Raw genomic sequence first — 22,144 nt, 5'->3', positions numbered from 1 at the left:
CAGTGGAGCAACGTGATAGTATTCGTCGAGTGTAACACTTCATTACGTTTTATTTTATTGGTCTAAACTGCTCCTCACCTTTTACACACAACAGTGCACTTTTACATAACATCCATGGATCAGATTGAGATTTTATATATTTATCTAAAATAGTTTTGTGTTCACACATTTTGAACATACTTTTAAAGACTCTTTTGGTGCCCCCATAGCTCCCCCCAGGCTGATAGGACTTCTAGGTCTGTCTACTGAAGGGAATCACCATGCAAATACTACTTTACGGCCCCAGGTCATTATTTAGTAGGCACTTAAAGCTACCTCCCTCCTCCGGACACACCCTTTCTTTCAGAATTGATATGTCACGAAGGCACTGTGTCCGTAATACGTCAAACACCAGGTGGGGAAAAAAAACAGTGTTCAGATAGTTGGAGTGAAGAGAGAGTGAAGCAGATCCAGCTGTGAGTGCTGCATACGAGACACATCTGCACATCCTCACCTGGGGACACCGAAACACAGGACCGTGACTTTAGGAACAGGTGAGGAGACGAGCCTGGCAGAGCTGAGAAGAGTCCTCTGCAATTAAAACTCTGCTGTAAACAACACAACAAGGTAAGAGAGTTCACAACAAGACTCAAAATAATCGGTTATTACTGCTGCTACTATACTACTGTTAATACCACATGATAGTATCTGCCACTTGCACTGCTACCACTTCTTTGACAATGAAACATTCAAACCAATAGCTAAGTAAAAGTAGGAAACCTTTCTGGAACTGTAAGGTGCTCTTTCCCAAATCTTCCTTTCCTTTCTTTCCTGTTTTACGGGGTCAACATGTGAACGTCCTTTCTCACAGAGCTTTAATTGGATCATGAGAGGTTTTAAAGTGGGAGCAGGATGACGTCATGAATGAACGCTTGTCATTTAGTTTTATGGTCATTTAAAAAAAATTGTGAAATAGTTTGTGTCATGTGCTGTTTTCCCTAAATATATATTTCATTGTGGAGCTGTGTGTTCCTTAAAGGTCTATCTAGGCAGAGGCATTAACAAAATATCTTTGGCTTCAAGTGTCACAAATCAACTCTTTAATGTCACACATGCACAGCCAAATTCAGACTAGTATTAAGAAGCAGACCCTGTGTTACCAAGCCAAGTCCCAACGAACTGCTTCAACGTTGGTGCTGGTTCTGTTATGCTTTTCCCTATACGGTTTTACATACATTATTTCAAATAATTACAATAATTTATTTTAAACAGTTATAGTAATCTCAATAGTTACACTGCCATGGCTCACTGGGACAATTCATTTCAATAACACAAAGCCATTGCTAATGTTATTAGAATAAAACGTATATTTTTCAAATTGAACAATTCTGCTGTAGAACAAACCTATGGAAAAAAGAGCCAAAAAAAGCCCTCTTTTCAGAGTTTAATTGACTAAACCATTCATGAATTAACTTATATTATATTTCTGGTTGCTCATATGTTGATTTTGTATCTGGTCAATGCAGAGTCAGTGCCAATGTAGAAGTTATATTACATGTATTTATTGAAAATGTATCAAACTTAAATTAATGTATTTTAAAACTGGACAATAATCTCCTGTAGGCAAAACATGTTTTTCCCCCTTTTATTATCTTAAAAGCATATTTATAATTGGATAAAAGGCCATAATCACATTTTGTAAGATAAAAACCTGGAACAACACACACACAGACATTTTGCTGAAATACACACATTAACTCACAAAGGTGTGTAGTCAAACAACATTTGTCCAAAGAACAGTGGAATGCAACTATGAATGACCACAGCTTTTCATATCGACTCTATGCCTCTCATATCAGTTTGACTGCTATCTAAAGAGGTGTAAAATATAATTCAACAAATAATAGACTTCTTTAATGAGCCTGACGCTTTCTTTTGAAAACACAGACATATATTTCCCAACGAGAAAGGATAATCTAGAAGTAACCATTTTGGTTTGTTTATAATTATTCATCTCCTGTTTTGGTAATCCTGCCACATTACAACTCTCAAGATAACTTTTCTGGTCATTTTGGAAAATTAATAGGTTATCCCTAGGCAGTAAATACCCGTAATTAAGCTCATTATTGTCACCAGTGCCTCCCCTTGTTCTACAAACATACTTAAAGGGGACCTATCATGCAAAATGCACTTTTGTACGTCTTTTATACATGAACATGTGTCCCCAGTGTTCCAGGGAACTCACCAAGTGTCAGAAAACACAACCCTCTCTATTTTCCTCCATACCCAAATCTCTTAAAAAGGGGCTGCAACGGATCTGATACAGACTGATACAGATTTGAACACTTCTCTGACGTCACAGAAGTGGCGCTACGGCTATTGGGCCAACTCCACCAATCAGGAGGAGACAGCCACGGACATTGCCGTTCCAAAGCGCTGGAGACGCTGTAGTACATATGCCAGGCCTGTAGATGGTGCTGTTCTCACAGAATCAGCCCATGCAAAGACAGTGTTAAGTTGAGCGAAATGAGGAATGGCTAAAATGCATGATCTGTTTGGTATTTTGAAAAATAAAAAGTATAAATATGCCTTATATAGGGATGGTCCTACACTATATTATTAAAATATAGCATGATAGGTCCACTTTAAGCAACTTTATCAGTTATTTCTAACCCCATTTGAACCAGAAACTCCAACAATAATCCAACTTTTGATATGTGACTTTCACACCACCTCGCTCCATGTGCCATTGTTTTGGACCGAAGACCAGTCACCTCATTATCAGTCTACCTTTCAGTACTTCATTCTCAATGTTTACCTATATTCAGCAAAATGAGTCTGATCATGCAGGTACTTTTTTTACACATCTCCTGTCATGCATTTTTGTCTTTTGGGATGTTATATATACTGTTTTATTTTCTGCTGAGAGCAATGGAGGAGAAAAGGCAAAAAGCTATACGGGTTAAATAGATGCGTATCACTTGAAATGAAAACAGGTGTATTATTTGTCAAATCAAATACTGACATACCGCACCACTCCCAACCCAGTGAACTGTTCTCTTACTCATACTTTGCTGAATACGCTCTAGCAACTTATCTCTTATCCACAAAGGATGTGTCCCACCCTTTATCCAACCCCTCTATTCTATCAAGTTTTTATTAATTTTTTTGTCAATATTCCAGGAAAAAAAAACACTGGGTGTTACATTGAGATACTATCCAGACTTTTTGAAAGGTCAGTAAGACAAACACATTTATTTTGTATTAGTTGTTTGAAAAAAGGTGTGATTTCATGTCTTTATCTGTAGTTATTATCTTAAAGGTGGGGTAGATTGCTTTGTGGTATTGTTGATTGATGGTGAAATTAACGGTAAGTGAGGTCAGAATTCAACACGTGCTGAACTCGTTTGGCCTTGATTTTCTTTCAGATTCAAACGTGAATCAGAATGTACTTTTTTGAGTTACTTCGATACACAATGAAAGTCAAACAAAGAATTTAGCTTCCATTTTAACAAACACACTGGCTCCACTTAGCAAAGCTGGAAGGACAGATTCCTTACTTCAAATATACGTCCCAGCTGAGCAAATACCTTGGAACAAATATCAAGCTTATTTTTAGGACTTTTACTATTTAAATATTGAGCAATTGGGCGGGGTAGCATCAGTGCAACTCTGTCAATAATGAAAATGTCAGTTAGGGTTGTAGATTGTTTAAGACCCTGATGATAAGATGTCATGACAGGTCTTTATTTTTCTCACAGTTCTTTTGACAAACATGAGCATGGGGAGTCCAGGCTGTGAACACACTGCATACTCACCTCTGTACATCAGCCACCCACACTCTGACGCCCGGATAGCCTGGCTGGACGAGGCGGACGACATCAAACCCCCCCGCAGCTTGTTGGGGCTTCCTGAGCTCAGTTGGACGGGGGTCTACCTCCCCCGCAACGACATATTAGCTATGGAGGAGAACCCCTGGGTGCTGAGGATGACAGAGTCTCCTGCCGCTCCCCCATCCAGGACACTCGAGGTGAGCCAAGCCAAGCCAGGCCAGACTCAGACCCCCTCGTATGAGATGGAGGGTCAGGTGGAGGAGCACTGTCTGGAGCAGGTGCAGACCATGGTGGAGTCAGAGGTGCTGAAGGATGTCGACACGGCTTGCAAACTGCTCAATATTGCACCAGGTAGGCCAGGATACTATATAACATGTGCAATATTATTATTATTATTAATCATGTATTATGATAACGTGCAATTACGTATCTGCCACTTCGTTTTTTTCACTACTAAATACAGGTAATATTTACATTAATGATGTGACCGTCTATGTTTCATGTTTCCTGTAGATATTTAATTGCTCTTTTTACTGGACTTTTAGAGTACAGTTTTACTATTATGCTGCTGTGTTTATTTTATTTGTGTAACTCTGGCACAACAATTTTCTTCGGGGTAAATCAAGTCTTATCTTATCTTATACAATTACTGTCGTTAAAATAAACCAAAAAGAGGCATTTGAATAGCTGTTAGAAAGTGTTGGCAAAAGTTGTAGTGCTGATAAAATGAAAATGTAAAAGCATTCATTGTCTGTTGCTCTCACACCAACTGAGTGAGCATCAAAGACCCGGCCCACCTTGTGCAAACGTTTCAGTTGACAGACGATCATCTTCCCTTCTCGTGAACTGGGTCTTTATCTGGAACCTTTAAAACATACAGTGCATGTGTGGTTATTTGCTCTGTAAACATCACACTTCTTCTCAGGAAGTAGGAAACATACATGAGGGTCATCATATCATTTCACATCATTTGAAATAGTTAGCCAGTGAATTGAGAGTAGCATGATTACATTATCGATAAAAAGATATGTTGTTTTAAATGGTGACGAATAAAGCAACAAATGCCAAGATATTTGACTTTCTGTCCCTTATAGGGGTCAGATTTAAGAAAGACAGAAGCATTCATTTCCCATCGTGCAACTAATTGCTTCTTTATGATTAAAATGTGTAGTTTGTGAGCCTAAAATGAAAAGTAAAAACATTTAACCTGAAGAAGAATCTTACAAACTGTTTCCTTTAAAGCTGAGTCTTCTTTGACTGAAACAGAAGACAAATAAAACCAGTCGTGTGGTCTTGACTCTAAAACGAACTTGATTATTCAAATAGCAGTTTTAGGTTTGTTTCACTGTTCTGGTTTCTCTGTTTCTTAAAATGTAATTATTTTGTAATTGAAGGTTAATCAAACGTTTAACAATTGTTCTAACTCTTAAATCAAGAATAAGGCAATTATAAAACAAAACAAAAAAACATATCTGTTAACGCCCTATTGGACTGAAGTTGTTTTACCATGTGGTCTGACCTTGTGGTGAGTTGTGTAAAATAAACTCTTTGTGTTTCCCTCTTTAGACCCGCTGGAATGGAGCTGTGTGCACGTTCAGAAGTGGCTGCTCTGGACCGAGCACCTGTACAGGCTGCCGCAGGTCAGCACCTTGTTTCAGGAGATGAACGGGAGGGATCTGTGCTCCATGTCAGAAGCAGACTTCAGACAACGCACTTTGCAGTTTGGAGACATGTTGTATGCTAATCTGGACATCTGGAGATCTGGTAAGAATAACAGGAACATGGGGAAATTAACCTCAAGTTATGCAAATAAGGAAAGTGTAATTATGATGCAAATGAAGTGACAAAGAGCTCCTTTAAGACTCGACTTTAAGTACTGTGAGTGATGTAAACAACTCTTTATTTTCTGCTTGTTTAGCTGCAGCAATGAAGGAGCGCTGCCCACCTGAAGACAGAAAATCTGGTACGCCCTCATTTATAACTAGATTTTTAACTAACTAACGCAATGATTTCTCTAATACAAATACTGAGGTAAAACAAGGTGAAGTTTTCTGAGAACCTCTTCTTCTCCAGCAGCTGATGATGACTGCTGGTCAGATTTGATAAGGAACTACCCCAGCCAGCCCATACACCTGTGGCAGTTCCTCCGAGAGCTGCTCCTAAAGCCTCACGACGACAGCCGCTGCTGCATCCGCTGGCTTAACAAGGAAAAAGGTAAGGTGATGCTATGCTAATGCATTATGAAACATCTATTTAATGTTTGAGAATAAATGCAAAACTGAGAATTAAACTAAAGTGACATGAAAGAAGAGTAAAACATTGAGAGAATAAGCTCATTTGTTTTGTTGCCAAGAGTTAGATGAGAAGATCAATAGGTAGGCTACCTCTGTCACGCCTGTGCGCTAAATATAGATGTTAAGTAACTTTAGCTTAACATAAAGACTGGAAGAGAAGGAAACGGCCAGTCTGGCTCTGATGGAAAATAATCTTCTTCTTCAATGCAAGTCTCCGGGCCCAGCCAATAAATAGTTCAGTTTGTAGGCCTAACCCCTTATAAACCATAACTTACTTTTCATGTTGTTTGTTTAATTATTTAGCTGATGAGATTGACTAGCTTTTTCCCTAGCTTTGTTTCCTACATTGTTTAAGCTAAGCTGTCTGTCTAAGCTAACTGTCTCCTTGGTTTAGCTTTATGGGTGGTATCTATCTTCTACCTTCTCAGAGTGGTTTCTATACGCACACCCTGCTGAAAAGACCACTTCAAAATCTAAACTGAGTACATTTTTGTTTCCTCCTTCCAAAGGGATTTTCAAAATAGAGGACTCAGCTCTTGTGGCCAGGCTTTGGGGCATCAGGAAGAACCGCCCAGCTATGAACTATGACAAACTTAGTCGCTCCATACGCCAGTACTACAAGAAGGGCATCATCCGAAAGCCTGATGTTTCACGCAGACTGGTCTACCAGTTCGTCAAACCCGTTTGATAAACCAAAGATTTGCTGGACATACAGTAGAAGTAACATAAACCTTGAAGCTGGTTCATTCATTGTACAACATGTTTCATTTCAACTGTAAAGACTGCCTACTGAACTATGCACTCCTGCCTACAGAGCTCTCAAGTTAGACACACGCATTTCACTCCATTCACACGCTCACACGCCACACCTTGTATTTCACACGCAGAGATTTATTTCCAGGGTACCGCCCACCAAGTTGCGTCGCAATTTTGTAAACAAACTAGGCTTGTTTGAGAAGCGTGCACTCCACTAACCCCCCCCCCCCCCCCCCCCCGTTGACATTCGCGGTACAGAGGGCTTCATGGGAACTTTGAGGGGAGCCAGAAGTTGGAGTACCAAACACCGCTGCCAAAATCTCACTCTGAACTCTGTTCAAAACTTGAGAGCCCTGCTATCATGACTCTATTTTATTATTCTTTATACCGATTATATTTAATTTGTCTTAAGCACTCTTGTTGAAATGTAATTTTGGTGTGATGTTTGGTTTCTCAAAACTACTTATATTTGAAATAAATATTGTTCGTTTGCTTTCTTCCAGAGAACTAACATATATTTATGTCACTCTTCATACAGTGTAGCTGGTGCTAGCAGTCAGCTAGTTTAGATTAGCACAAAGACAGGAAATGGCAAGCCTGTTTCTGCCCAAGGTTAAACATCACATGCCTGTGAGCACCTTTAGTACTCAATATTTAAAACTTGAATCTTGTTTTCTTAGTGAGTTTGACATGTGCTGGAGGTTAGGTACATTGGACATAGCTAGGCTAGCTGAGCTAACTAGCTGCTTGTTTCAGCTAAAAATGTAGCATGCATACATTGAAGTGAGTGGTGTTAAGTCTTCTCATCAAACCCCAGCCAAGGAAGAAAGCTATTTATTCCCAAACTGTCAAACTAATCCTTTAAATTCTCCTTTTCTTTGTACAATGACACTTTTTTGTTATTCCTATTCACACTAATGGCGCATTTCCACTGCAGGGCCTTGCACGGCTTAGTACGGTATAGTTAGGCCTTGGTAGGCCAGGCTAACTTTATGCTGCGTTTCCATTACAGTTTAGTAGCTGGGGCAGTAACTATAGTAACGCAGTGTAGGCGGAGCCGTGACGTCATCTTCAATGCGAACACCAACATCAGCCGTTAGCTGTTAGCACTCAGAACTCACAGCTCCTCATATCTATTCAGAAACTAGACAAAAGTTAAACACGTACAAACCACCGACTGTCTGTCATGGTGAATACAGTCGCTGGTTTATATATGTCTGTAGGCCGTTGTGAGTGTGGACGGTCGGAGCATATTGCGTTAGCTTAAACGATCTCCATTCAGAAAAAACGCATTTTAAAAGGTTTTTCGCCTGCCGTCTTATCTGCAGACTTGTCACAGCATTAATTCATGGTTTTTATTAACCGGTATCAGTATGTTGTTACTTCGGCATCATTTTTAAACGTGTATTACAATTAAATCGCGGTAAAATATGTTCATTTTGTTGTAGTTGTAGCCCCCTTGCCAGCGATTCTCTCTGACCATTCAGCAGTCGAGTGTTTACTTCACTAGTTTAACATATTCAGCCGGTAAGAACCTCGATTTTGGAGGTCCAGAAAAAAGGTGAAAAAGTAGCCCTGAGCCTTAACTACACCTAGTAGTGGAAAAGCAAAAAAACACACTTAAACCGTGCCACGCGCTGCAGTGGAAATGCGCCATAAGTTGCAGCGCAATTGCCAAACTAAATGAATATTTAAATAAATCTGCCCTGATGGATATTCCTTTTTTACATTTCTATCTTTGGGATTATGTTCAGGATCCAGAATAAAGCAATGTATAACCAATTTTCGTCTCTTGTAATAGTAATAATAATATTATACATAACACGAGCTGTCCATACAAAAAACACACGGACACTTTCAAACGAATATCGCAAAAATATCGACACCATCACAACAAATCTGAGTCGGGTTTCTCATCTCTATTTTCATTATTATCTGTGATCATAATCATCTTTATGCATATTTAAATGAACTTCTTGTTACATCAAGATGAACAGGCACTACACCAGTTAGGAGATAAAAGTACATCACTAACTATGAACATACATCTTCTAGACCGCTAATATAGGGTTTCCACAACATGAGCTGCTGTCCCCTGTGTGCATAAGGAAGAGATCATCAACATAAAAAAGCATTTACATGTACACCTTTTTACTGCCTCAACGTGGTTAGGTCTCATTTTTCAACTCAACACAGTTGTACAGTTACAATAGAATATAATCTTTAAATTACATCGTCATATACAAATCTGACAGCGTGGGATAACGTCACGCTTTTATGATACACTGACAATTCCATTGCAATGAAATTCATACGATATATCTATTATTTAACATGTTTCCATTGCTGATATTTTAATGAATCACATTTACATGTATAACACAACATTTTGTCTTAATAGTCAATCACTTGCAGTTTTTTTGGGAACTTTTTTTTTTTTCCTTACATTACATACATAACTCATACGCACTCAATGAAGAAGTTTTCCCCCAAAATATTAACCTGGTAATGTGGAGCATGTGTTTGAATTTGCGTGTTTGTATATATCTTGTATTAAATGTATGTGTATTTAATATGTATGTGTGTGTTTGTGTGCATACGCGCATCAAGGAAGTGGGACAGTTTAATGATAGGAGTCCTTTTTGCTATGCTGGACAGCTTTACCCTAAGACACAACTTGTGAGCTGGTGATGTGTTTCTCCTCATGTGTGAGACCCAAACCTGTCAAATCCTGTTCCAGACACAGAGCTAAACACATCTGACTGCTGTTGGTCCAGTGACATTTGAAAACTTCAGGACAACTAGGTTATAAAAAGCATCTCTCCCATCTAATCAGAGATTTAGGTGCAACCCTTGCATGATAACTCACTTAACATCAGATGCAAATTCCTGCTATTATTTAATTTCTATGTAGCAAGATTTAAAAAATAACCATGTAATGCACTGTGCAAGAGTCATCTTCCAGGCAATGCAACACTGGTGACAAATGTATTCCCTGTGTCATTGTGCTGTGTTTTGCGGACAAATGAGATTTGGGTGGACTGGGAGGCAGCTACAAGCTGATTCTCACTGAAGCTGTTGTGATATGTGAAGTTATTGCATGGAGAGAAAACAGAAAGGTGATGGTATTGGGGCATTCTTTGGCTCAGCAGGGAAACGGACCACATAACTAGTGCTTTTTGCTAGGTAGGGCTATAAATGACGGTGGAGAACCATGTTTAGACAACATGCCCTCTTTCAAGCCCAAACATACATTCATGTCCTGTTGAAGAGGCTTCGATCTTCAGACAACCGTCAGCAGTACAACAACATGCCTCCATTGGCCTCTTGCTCTGGTCACATGTGCCCGGCATTGTTCAGAACCCATCTCCTAAAACCCCAAGAAGATGACTTGATCCGGGTTCGCTCAGAGGGAATGTATCGTGTTTCTTGTAAGCAGTAGTGAATTAAAATGAGACCTGAATCACTGAACCAAGAATGAAAGCTTCTGGAGAAACAGTTTCCTTTCCTTGGACTGCATGAAGATGATATTGTCAATGAGGTTGTGATGCTAAGAAAAGAAACATGTCAAAAACTAAACAAACAAACATAAAATCAGTTCATCAACAAGCTTCCTTTCATGAAAACAGAAGCATGTCCAGAAGATTGTGATGCTAAAAAATGACCTCTGCATTTGCAGTAGAAGTGTTGCATCAAGTTGAAGCCGTAAGAAGGCTGCAGGATTCAGGGAATGCAAGTTTTTTTGCATAGCACATGCTGCTATGCAAGTTCAGAAACAGTTAAAACACATAGCACTGCACACACTGGAAGAGAGGTTGGACCAAATCACAAAGAAAAACAAAAAAAACGAGAACAAAAATAGAGGATACTGTTTGTGGTACTTTAACACTACACAGTATTCCAGATGTAAGAATGACGACTGACCACACACAGCATTAAAAATGCTACACAGAAATGGCATCACACTGTATGTACACAATGCAGGTTAGAGAAGCTTGTCTTTGTCGGATGGGTATAACTGATTATATTATCTTCCCATTTTCACAAGAGAAACGACTGCAGCGTACTGCAAGTTTAAATAAGCTGCATTATACGTTAAATACAGCTACACAGAGAAGCAATGTGTTCCTGCACTAACTTGATGGTATAGTTGAGTGTGTATATACTGGAATAACTGCTGCTCCTGTTTTTAAATGTGAAAGTCCACCCACCCCAAATGCTGGATAAAATATATTATACTGATATACTGTCTTTTAGGTTACTAAGTTTTTATTTAGGCAAGACTGCTCGGCGCATCTGTTGGGCAAGGGATGTGTTGCTCTTAAGTCTCTGGTTATGTGCGGGGTGCGATTGGACGGGACAGTTCAAGCTGCTTCCAATGCCGTGTCCTTGTCCAGTAACGCGGCTAGATTGGCTCGACGTAATTGGCCGGGTACAGTCCCTCTCGGCCGGTGTCCAAGCGACCTCTACACCAGCCTTGCTCATCTTCATCCTCAGTCTTGGTCAGTTCATCACCTGTGAAGGAGACACCACTCCGTAATCAACATGCAGTCCTCTGTCAAAAAGTGAATGTAAACCTCAATTATGATATCTGTGAATACCACTTCAGACAGTCTGTTTTTCTACTTTATCTTAGGGCAAAACTAAGGGCATGAGTCCAAATGAGTCTCAATTGGCACACCTCTGTACTAAGACTTGCTTTTTTGAGTACATAAGTGTGTCACACAGAGAAGTAGGGCAACATGCAGTACCCAGATTGTGCGCTCATAACAGTAAAAAAGTTTGAACGTAAAAACTTCACACGATAAACGATAGCCATCTTGGCTACGTAACAGAAGTGGAGGAACCAGCAGCGGTTGCTCAATGCACTATACAAATATAAGTTATGCATGTGGGTTATTTCACTGTTTACTATTAATACCACTATACTGTGATTGGATCAAAGCCATCAGTATGTGAGGATATGGGCAGGCTGTAATTGCTGGTTTGTGCAAACAAGAACGTTGCTAGCTAGTTAGCCTGTGTCACACTATGCAAGTGTTGACAGTATAAAACATGGCAATGCACGGACGGAAATATCCAAAATTGAGACAGGGAACAGGTTTCTCGCATTCCCAGAAAAAAAAGACCCAAACATTTTTTCTCTTAATGATTTGGATTTTGCATATTGTATCTAGTTTGACTGTTTGTCAGGCTTCTAAAGATTATAAAAATCAGCTTTGCAAATGAGAAAGTGCATCTAGTTATTTTTTAGTGCAAAGCTTTTTTTAAAGTTGTTACTCATGCCACTGCGTCACTATTTCCACACCATTTCCCACACACTAGCTTCTTAATTGGTGGAAAGTGCCTGTAATTTGTTTTCCATGTGGCAATTATTGACTAATTACTGCTATCTTCTAAAGAGGAAGGGAGCTTAAGAATAGAAAATAGGACAGATTTAAACCTTTTTGACCACCTGTTCTGTGTCATCTTATCTTAAAGTCCTGTCTCCAGGGTTCTTTACTATACTTTCATTAGATCATAAATTAATAGGTGGACTGTGATATGGAGGACACCACATCATATTACTTACCTGCTTTGAAGGTGAGCTCATCCTGTTCCTGGCCTTCATAATCATACAGAGCACGGACGCGGACCCCGGCCGCGGCCACGGTCACGGCCACAGCCACGGCCCCAACCCCAGCCCCGACCCCGGCCCCTTTCCCAGTGCTGGAATCATCTTCGAAAGAATTCCCGTTTCCCCCATTTTCGTTGCCAGAGTAAGAAGCGGGCTGCTCATCATCGGACCACTCAGTCGAGTAAGCTTGGTTTTTTTCATAGCTGCTCACACTGGAGGATAGAGGAAATGCAGGGAGAGATTTATTTGAAGAGAAAACAAATCACATGAAAAGGTCCAACCAGTGATGAATTGATCTTGTAATAAGTAGTGTCAGCGTAGTTCCTCTGTGCCACAGATCTAACTGATTTAAAACACATCAATACAACCCACTGTTGCACTGGGAGACATTCTCCTAGTTATGATGAACATGGGAACTGTAGCTTATTCAGAATTGATCCCACAAGCATCATCCTGCCGCTGCCAATACACACTATTATGCAAAACCTGCACCGACAATGAGTCCCAAACATAATCACTATTTACTCCTGTTTGAGTGTCTTTGTTTTGTGTTTTTTGCCTTAAGATAAAATAAAAGTGTATCAGTGAGACCCATTTTTTAAATGTATTTATTATGAACCAATGGGCAGGACAGGGGAAGTCATAGAAGACTAACGCAACTATGAGATGCAGAATACATGAAAGAACAGTACAATAAGAGACTTATTCTGCTGAGATGCACCACAACAAAATATTCTGTTCATATCTGATTTGAATCTTTCAATAATCTATTTATACTATACATTTCAACCAATATTCTTATTTATGTTATTCTTTCATTTTCACATACTTATTTGTAAACCTCTTGTTTCAGTAAAACATATTTATTGTAACATGTATGTATATATTTTAACATTAGTAGTAGTATTGAGTAGAATCCACATTTTACATTCAAATTTCTTATTGTTCTTATAATTTCTCTAGGTTTTCTATCTAGAATTGAGAAACCGTAACAGTTCTCAAATTCCCTCCAGGGGTCAATAAAGTATTTTTAATTATTTTCATTTGTCGTATTACCAATCTTTCAATGATTTCAAATAACTTTAACAAATATGTCTTCACTTTATTCAATCTAATAATGAAATGTGTGGGCATGATATACGTTCATAATTAAATAGAGTGCTTCAATGTGATCATAAGGATGTATTACTGACCTGCTCCGGTCACCAGGTGGAGCCACATGGTCGGTGCTCGGAGTGGGTGGGGCTCCGTCTGGCTTCTTCTTCTTTGGAGGAGCGCTGGTTTGGTCTGGGTTGTATTCCTGGAGATGAGAATACAAAAAAGGGGTAAACACACAATAAAGAATAGTAATAAATTAGAGTAGAGGTATATAGTGTTTGTGTTTATGACAGTATAGATATTTCACCTCGAATGCAGGCCAGTTCATATGCATGTCGGGGCCGTGGTTGTTGCTGAACCACTTCAGGTCCTCTTGTGTGTTTGCACCCAGGATCGTGCGCTCCAGCTCTCTGTATGTTGCGGCATAGCTGAGGAGAGGAAAGTGGAACAAATAGTGACGATGAAAGTGCCAGCAGAGACGCGGGGGGGGGGCTGCCAACTTGGCAACAGAACCCACAATGGAGCTCAAAATCAGGGCTGAGAGGGATCCAACATCGGGTCCTGAAAAAACTGAAGTGTCTCCCTGAGTGTTCTGCTGCAGCCCTCAGCAGATGAAGTATTTGGCCTGATTCAGCCGAATAATCCCCTACAAGGATATATTTGTTCATGTAGCCACAAAACCTTATAATAGTTTGAAAGGACACGTTCATGTATTTAGGGGATGAACCATCTGACTGGGTTTCTTTACAAAATACAGTGACAATATATTCATCCTCAGACAGCCTGTTGTATTATTCAGCTCAGAGCACAACATGATCCACGTTTTTTTTCAAAACATTTAATAAAAAACAGAACTTTAAATGATTCAGTAATCCTAAAAGAATATTTAAGCATGATTCATTAAGGTTTCATTGAATTACATTCAAGCCAATTTAATATTGTCTAGAGTAGCTGTGGTGATCAAACTGAAATCAGAATGAGTTTGAGTGTAATGATAATGGCTTCTGCTCATAATGCTAAAGAGTGGTAATGTGTTACTTTAAGTCCTTATTTCAAAGTAGGCTATTGCATTTGTAGAAATAATACTCAGTTGTGGAGGGCAATACTAGAGCTAAGGAGCGGTATGAAATAGTTATTAATGAAACAATTTTAACGTGAAAAATGACACCAGTCAGGATTAAGTACCCGGCAATCCCTTTAACCATCTTGATTCATGACTAAAAATTAAGGGACGTCTGTTAAAGCATCATTAAAAACCTCATTAACATTGGGTCGGCTTTGTTGTTGCCTGAAGGTTAAAAACAGCACAAAGTATGACAGGCTTTCACTGTGAACACAATTCAGTTTGGCAGAAACGTCATTGACTGAATAATCAATTAATTAGTGCTGTGAGACGCGACGCTAATGAGAAATGCATGCCTGGTTGAGAAGTGTGTTGAGATTAATCAGTTTGAAGTGAACTGTGCTGGATGTGACACAACAAATCAAGATAATCCATTATAAATTGTGTTTGCAATGTGATTATTTCTGATTGAAGGTACAGGTACAGTATGCGATCATGCTCAAGGAATTATTAGCCGTGTTGCACATTACAGTTTTAATAGGAATTCACTGAAAATACATATGAAAGAGTGGGAATAACAGAGAGGTTGACTGCAGCGGTAAGACTAAAAGCTAACTCACATCTCAGGGAAAACACAGTCGGTGAACCTATCCAGCATCTCTATGAAGCCGTAATAAAAGGGTCTCTTTCCGCCCCGCTAACCTTGCGTTCTCGGTGAGGTTGAGATGGCGTTTGATGTCCAGCAGGGCCTCCTTGAGGAAGGTCAGCCTCTTGACTTCATGCTGCTGGCACTGGTCAAACACCTGCTCCATGCACTCCATGTACTGCGCGGTGCACTTATTCAGCTCCTCCAGAGACTTCTCATACTTTTCTTTAGCCTGAGACAGAAAACAGAGAACACAGAAAACTGAAGCCTCTGTGGAGAAAACCCCAGCATGGTTGCATTATTTATTATATTTAAAGAGCTGGCTTATTTGTTACTTGATATTCTGGTAGCACATTGATCCCAAATGTATGTAATTAATCAAAATGAGCCTCTAGCACGGGCAATGTTGCGCCAAAAATATTCTGTTCTCCAAAAATACTAACATAAAAAATATGAAAACCCACTTTTCCTTTCGCACTGTATTTATCTATCACTACACAACACCTTACATTATTTATATAGATAGGAATGTGTCAAAAATAACAGCCATTTAAAACCCCGCCAGGGAACTAGTACAAAGCATAAGAAAGAGCCTTGACCAGCTACATAAGACTCACACAGAAACCTCTCGCCTGAAATTAAACCAACTAAAATACTTCATCTTTCCCCTTCGTACCTTCTGCGAATCCTGTTTGCATTTGTCCACTTTCTCGTGGAGTTTCTTCTGCTGGTCCGCGGTGACAGAAGCCTCCGTCTTGCCGTTGGCCTCTCGGGCCGCAGCCAGCTTCTCCTCCTTGCAGGCCATGTGGTAAGTCTTCTTAGCTGCCTCCATCTGTATGACCAAACACAGGCACTGTCAGAGTCTCACATACATTTGGTCACCAAACAAAAAGAAAGGCATGGTTCCCCCTGTATTTTATTTATGACCATAAAGTCAAGTTGAATAAGTAAGGGATAATGTGCTGCGACGCGGTCATTATGGGGAAAAGAACACCGACAGACTGATCAGGGGCCCGACGCGAAGCGGAGGGATCTAGATCGGCATGAAGGTGTTCTTTTCCCCATAATGACCAATTCGCTGCACATTATCCCGCTTATTATATTACATGGCCACATTATCAACAAAGTAACGTCATGACTCCCACTATTAATTGAAATGCTTTTAAGGATTTAGAAAATGATTTTATTGATTTAAAAAATAGTTGTATTGATTTAAATTGACATGCATCCGCTAAGAAAAATAGTCCGTTGTTACTGTTTGAACTAACGTAGCAACGGCAGGGACTGCTTCAATAGGTTGCTTTGAGGAGCTTTTTGATTACAGATTTGAAAACATCGCTGCTTGCTTTAAAAGTAGCACAATTCATTATGTCAAACCTTGGAGAGTATCTAGATATCCCTGCCCTAATGCCAAAGTAACTTGCAACTGAATATGTGTCGCCGTTTGATGTCTATGTCTGGACCGTTGCGTAAAAAGGAGGATTCCTGCCCGTTACTTCTCCGCTGCTTTCTTGTCGCTCTTGTCTTGTTAGTTAGAAAGCTGTATTAAGTTAAATCGAATAGACTTGTTTGTGCAGATGTGAGCGTCCTTAACAACGGTCAATAAGTCCTTGACAGCGGTCTGTCTGTTCGGTATTAACAACGTGTCACGTGTTCTGAATTGACCAATCAGAATCGAGTATTCAACTAAGCCATGTAATAATGATTGATAATATTTTAATCGTTTAACCTTTATTAGAATTATGGCATTTTTATTACTATTATCTTTTTATTTTGTATTTCTGTTCTATATGTTCACTTGTTTAATGGGGTTTTTATTGTTGCGTCGAGTCAGTTTTTTTGTGTCTTATCTGTCGGAGAGAAATCATTATTTATTTTATTTTATTTCTATTATCATACATTTGACCTCCTTGTGTCTGTTAACCTGTTAAAATGTTATATTTTGTTGCATGTACCTGTAACGTTCCTAACAAATAATCTGAGGGGAATGTGTTGTTGTTTATTTTTAACTTGTGATCCTTTTGTAAAGCACTTTTCAGCTCAAAGTGCTATATAAATAAAGCTTTATTAATATATTATTATTATAAGTGAATGGATGTTGATTTGACAAGATATGAACAGAAGAACCAGAAAGCAGCTGGTAATGAGGTGAGTACATCTAAGACCAAGAACAAAATGATGATTGATGCTGAGGATTTGTTTCCATCGCCCTCACCTCCTTGAGCTTTTTGGCCCAGGGTTTCTGAGCCTTCTTGAAGCCTTCCTCGGCCTCCTTGGCCTCCTTGAAGCCTCCGATCATCTGCTTGTGATAGGCCTCCTTCTGCCAGTTCTTCACTTTCTCCACGTCCTCGTTCACCAGGTTGTTCTTCACATCTTGGTGCAGCTCGCTCACCTTCTCTGCCTCGGTCATCACAGCCAGCCAGGCTCTCTCCACAGAGCCGTACTGCGGGCCTGCGGACGAACAAAATGATTTATTCCAGATCAAACATTCAGAGCAATAAGCAGAAGTCAAATATTACCACAGAGCTTACACTAAACTGTGTAAACGGAGCTCTGGCAAATTGAAAATCAGCGTAAGGTACATTCATTTGTTGAGGTTTTTATTTTATTGACCCAAATAAAATGTGCTGACCTTTCTCAATGAGTTGTCTCCACCTCTTGGACCATGCAGTTAGCTGATCCCCGTAGGATTTCTCTATCTTGGCACGCTCCTGCAGGCAGCCCATGAGGTCATTGCAGAGCCGATGGCCATCATCAAATCTCTTGACAGCACGTTTGTAGTTCCCCACCTGAGAACACAGGGATAAAGAGGTTAAAGGAACAGAAAGCACATATTTCATAACATGATATCACAGGGGCAAAATAAGTCTACAAAATATAAAGAATATTCAATAACTTATCAGATATTAGGTTTTTGAACGTTTTTTCTGTACAGAATGGTTGTGCATAAACCACCACAGTTTAGGCTGTCATATATTTGTACAATATATAAATATTTTAAAGAAAACAGGCAATGGTTTCCTGATTCTAGGTATAGGCAGATCTTTCATACCCTATAATGGATGTTAACCAACAGTGAATATTTATCCTGAAACATACAGTCAAATAAATATATGATATGCACATTAAAAAGCTTTTCAGCAATATTTAATTACCAAATCTATAAATAAATATAAAAACTAAATATTTGCCCATTATCATAATTTGCAGACATAACAGCATTCAGGATTGGTTTACTGCCTTTTCTTTTAGATCTCGCCACCTTAAGTGATACCGCCTTAAAAGAGCCATGCCAGGCTCCGCCTCCTCAGTGCCTGCAGGGGGCGTGAGCTCACGGTGCATGATGAAGGGAGGGTAGTGAGGGGGGGAAGCTCGTGCCTGTGCATGTGTAGTTATGCAATGACATGGGCTTGTGTTTGTGTGTGTGTGTGTGAATGAGTGTGTGAATGAGTGTGTGTGTGTGTGTCTGCTTTAATCCTCTTCAGTGGTGTAATGCAGGCAGACAGATTCTTAGGGATGGACGTCGAAGGTAGAGACAAATATAAACAGAATCCACACACTGCATATGTATGTGCTGTAAACACGAACAGTGATCCATACATCATCACATGTAGTAGATTCTGTACGGTGTGTTCTCTGGCTGCAGCGCTGCGCTCTGATTGGTCCTGACACGAGCATGCATGTGTGACTACTGTTTGAGATGAGGGAGCTGCAGGGAGGCAGTGAGACAGGTGTGTGACGGTGTGAGCTTCGGCCTGTGTGACACATTGCCAACTCGCAAACAAAAACATGCAGGTGGACTGGCACCGCAGATAAAAACACGCCTGAGCTCTTGTATTTGCACTGTGTGGTGATGATCTCATCCATCACGGCTCAGTATATCAAATATCAACGTATCTGATGAGAACATCTAAGAATAAAAAACGTTTCCTGGTATTTCCACACCATGAGCTGAGCCTTGCTGAGTTGTTGGTATACAGTACAGATGCTACAGGCAGGTGCATGTGCTGAAAGGCCCCTCAGAGCGGCTGCTGACTGAAGCTCTTTGTGTCTCTGTCTGAGAGCCTTGACACAAAGAAGGCTCTGTACTGAGGGAATTCATTAACGCTCATTTGGGGTGGGTCAAAAGACCACACGCTGCATCTCAGCACAACAAGGGAGGATGGATTGCACTTAGATTGTGTTTATACTCGTTGTGATGTGACCTGTGATGACATTTACAACAAGCATGATTTACAATACTTAAAGTGACAAAATAAATGTAGTGTTCGCTCAAATAAGGAATCATTGTGTTGAAGAAGTGTCTGTAGCAGGGTCTCAAATCTTTAAGGACATCTTTATTATCAATTCCATTTACTTTCTGTTCCAAACGTAAATGATTAGGGATCATGCACCAAAAAATGACGTTTGCAGTTGTCTAATTTTCTTTTGTTTATGCTTAAAAATCTGCCATGGAAACGGCCTGATACACCAACAAAAATACTAAGTAAGACTAAATCCACAATTACTAGCTCATACTTTTGTTGATGTACCATAAGTATTTTTACTTTGTATCATCCAAACCTTTATGATTTGTTCTCCTCCGACAGAAATGAGCTTTATTGACCAAAACACTGTAAGCATACATTATGTGAATTGCCTAGAAATAGTACATGCCAGGGTAAAAAAAGGAGATATAAAAATTTGAACAATACCATTTAATTACTTATCATTCTCATTCCTTTTAAAAGCCAAATCCTGTACGGACACTACTGACTACAGGCAACTATGTTCTATAGACTAGTTAAACCCAAAGATGTAGTTGTGCAATTGCAGTAAATGTATTACATTTTTGAATTTGAATAACCTTTACGAGGGACGTAAGGGACCGCAGGCTTGCATCCCAACTTTGTGGGTCACCAGCTCTAACGATGAGCTATATGGCGGTCCATATATTTAAATGTTGTAATTATTGTGACGAAAATACAGACTCTGCAACTCTCCTTTTGCACAAAATATTTGTAGCTGCAGTTCTGCTTAATGAGGTGGAGGGAATCCTAATCAGGTCACCTTTAAAAAGCTCTTTGTTTAAAGCAATAGCCAGACCTTTTGGGAGATACTCTTGCTAAAAGGTAGGATGAAAAGATAGATACCAATCAGACGGTCTGCCAGCAGCTACTTAGCATAAAGTGGAAAAACAAGGCATATTTGAATATTGTATCAATGTTCTCATCTTAAAGCAAGATTGCTTTTACTTTAAAGCATAAGGCCGTGCCTAAGTCTTTGAATGGGCTTCCAGCGTGACAATCTGCATTGAGTCTCAGTGGGAATCGAACAGCTTTGCTCAAACTTCAGAGATTCAGTGAAGCAATTTTGCTTTTAAAACTTGGTGAAAGATATTTCATTCAATGTTCTTTTGTGGTGACTGTTTGCCTTCAGAAGCAACATACACACAAGACAAAAGGGAGGGTAAGGGCCTGGGATGCAGGTGTAAAACTCTTGAGAATAAACATGACATTGTTTACCTCCCAGAAGCTGTCCATGGTGTCGTCAGCACCTGCACATTCATCGTAGGAGCCAGACATTTTCCTGGATGTGGCAAAGCACTCTAATGACTAAACCTGTCCTCTGCAGCAGAGCTGGGTTCCTCATGCACTGAAAGACACAAAGAGAACAACAACAACAACAACAACAACAATGTCAGTCAGTGACTTTATAGCACAAATACAGTAACAAAGAAGTACAGTGCATGTGCATGAGCAGACATTAGGAGACCATACTGGCCTCTGCGCCTCACTGAGGAGAAGCAGTGTAGGACATTTCCCTGGCAACGACAGGAAACTTTTCAGTGTGAGGGTTTCTATTCGAGACGTTTATAATAATGAGATCAAAATAGACTCCTCCGCCATGCATACAGCGCCGTGCCCTCAGGAATGAGAGAGGGCATCTTATATTGGCGTGTCCTAGAAAAGATACCAGAGAGAGTGGAGCATCACGACCATCATGCATCACACTGCTCTGCCCCTGGATGCTTTCACTGAGCAAATACTCATTCTTTTGACACATTACATCCGAGATGGTTCAATAACAACCACTCACAAATACACTGTACACGTTTCGCTAGGTTTACCCATGTGTGATATTACTCTGACCATTGTTTATATGTTCAGCCTATTTTGCCGGTGTTCACAGTAGGTTTCAGTGTCCTCTGTTTATATTAGACCACTGTCTATTGTTGCCATTAATATGAAATCTTTAGTTCATGTTTTGTTTGTATAACGCCAATTACCAAAAGAAAGACTCACAACTAAATAGTCCATTCGATTTCTTATTGGATTTAAATTGAGGGCTAAAAATAATTGTGCATCCCTAAATATACGGATACAAGATCAACAAACCTATTTTTAAACCTATAGATGTCCTTTAATGATGTGGGTTAATCACCTATTACCTGGCAAACCCTACAGAATAAAGTCCCTGCTGGATTTCCTCCAGGGTTTAAGGTGATTTATATTTATTTGTTTGACGTCTGGTCGATATCTTACCACCGCGGTTAAAACAGAAGAGACTGCGAGCCGCTTTATCGGTGTTGAACTCAGTTTGAAGCAGAATCCATTTTGCTCACATGACTAATGGCTTTCCCTGGACGGAGAGCTCTTCATCGCACTGCAACCAACAGTATGACTGAATATTACATGTGTTTCTGTTGATAATGTTTCTCCTCTGACTAGATCTCTTTGTCTTAATAAGATGTAGTTGATTGTGGTTATTATTCTGCATGTGGCCCACGATGGGACCCTGGCTCGTGTCGTGTGCTGCAGTTTTTTGTGTATTTATGTCTGGTTAAACGTTTCGTCCTTGATTTAAACCACACGCTTT

At 39.8% G+C, this 22,144-nt stretch overlaps 2 protein-coding genes across 4 annotated transcripts in view; one reads left to right on the top strand and one right to left on the bottom strand.

Moving 5' to 3' along the window:
• The first annotated feature begins 435 nt into the window (after positions 1-435).
• LOC307035061 (SAM pointed domain-containing Ets transcription factor-like) lies at positions 436-7,001 on the top strand. The gene is made up of 6 exons (XM_079674035.1): positions 436-606; positions 3,741-4,163; positions 5,379-5,576; positions 5,731-5,775; positions 5,886-6,026; positions 6,616-7,001. The coding sequence occupies exons 2-6, from the start codon at positions 3,755-3,757 to the stop codon at positions 6,792-6,794; spliced, it is 972 nt and encodes a 323-aa protein (XP_079530161.1). The 5' UTR covers positions 436-606; positions 3,741-3,754; the 3' UTR covers positions 6,795-7,001.
• A 1,759-nt stretch (positions 7,002-8,760) lies between these two features.
• The window catches only part of pacsin1a (protein kinase C and casein kinase substrate in neurons 1a), a 31,052-nt gene continuing 17,668 nt past the window's right edge, over positions 8,761-22,144 (bottom strand). For all 3 annotated transcript variants that reach the window (XM_079674020.1, XM_079674021.1, XM_079674022.1), the window contains 9 exons: positions 20,791-20,920; positions 17,919-18,075; positions 17,502-17,737; positions 15,963-16,118; positions 15,343-15,518; positions 13,885-14,005; positions 13,673-13,779; positions 12,435-12,691; positions 8,761-11,377 (listed from right to left, as the gene is read on the bottom strand). In XM_079674020.1, coding sequence (XP_079530146.1) covers positions 11,268-11,377; positions 12,435-12,691; positions 13,673-13,779; positions 13,885-14,005; positions 15,343-15,518; positions 15,963-16,118; positions 17,502-17,737; positions 17,919-18,075; positions 20,791-20,850 — 1,380 coding nt within the window. In that variant the 5' untranslated portion in view covers positions 20,851-20,920 and the 3' untranslated portion in view covers positions 8,761-11,267. The remainder of the gene's footprint in view (positions 11,378-12,434; positions 12,692-13,672; positions 13,780-13,884; positions 14,006-15,342; positions 15,519-15,962; positions 16,119-17,501; positions 17,738-17,918; positions 18,076-20,790; positions 20,921-22,144) is intronic.

The sequence above is a fragment of the Notothenia rossii genome, assembly GCF_949606895.1.
Source record: "Notothenia rossii genome assembly, chromosome: 4".
In the NCBI taxonomy this organism is placed as follows: Eukaryota; Metazoa; Chordata; class Actinopteri; order Perciformes; family Nototheniidae; genus Notothenia; species Notothenia rossii.
The sequence above is the reverse complement of the archived record's forward strand: the minus strand, read 5'-3'. Positions and strand labels throughout refer to the sequence as shown.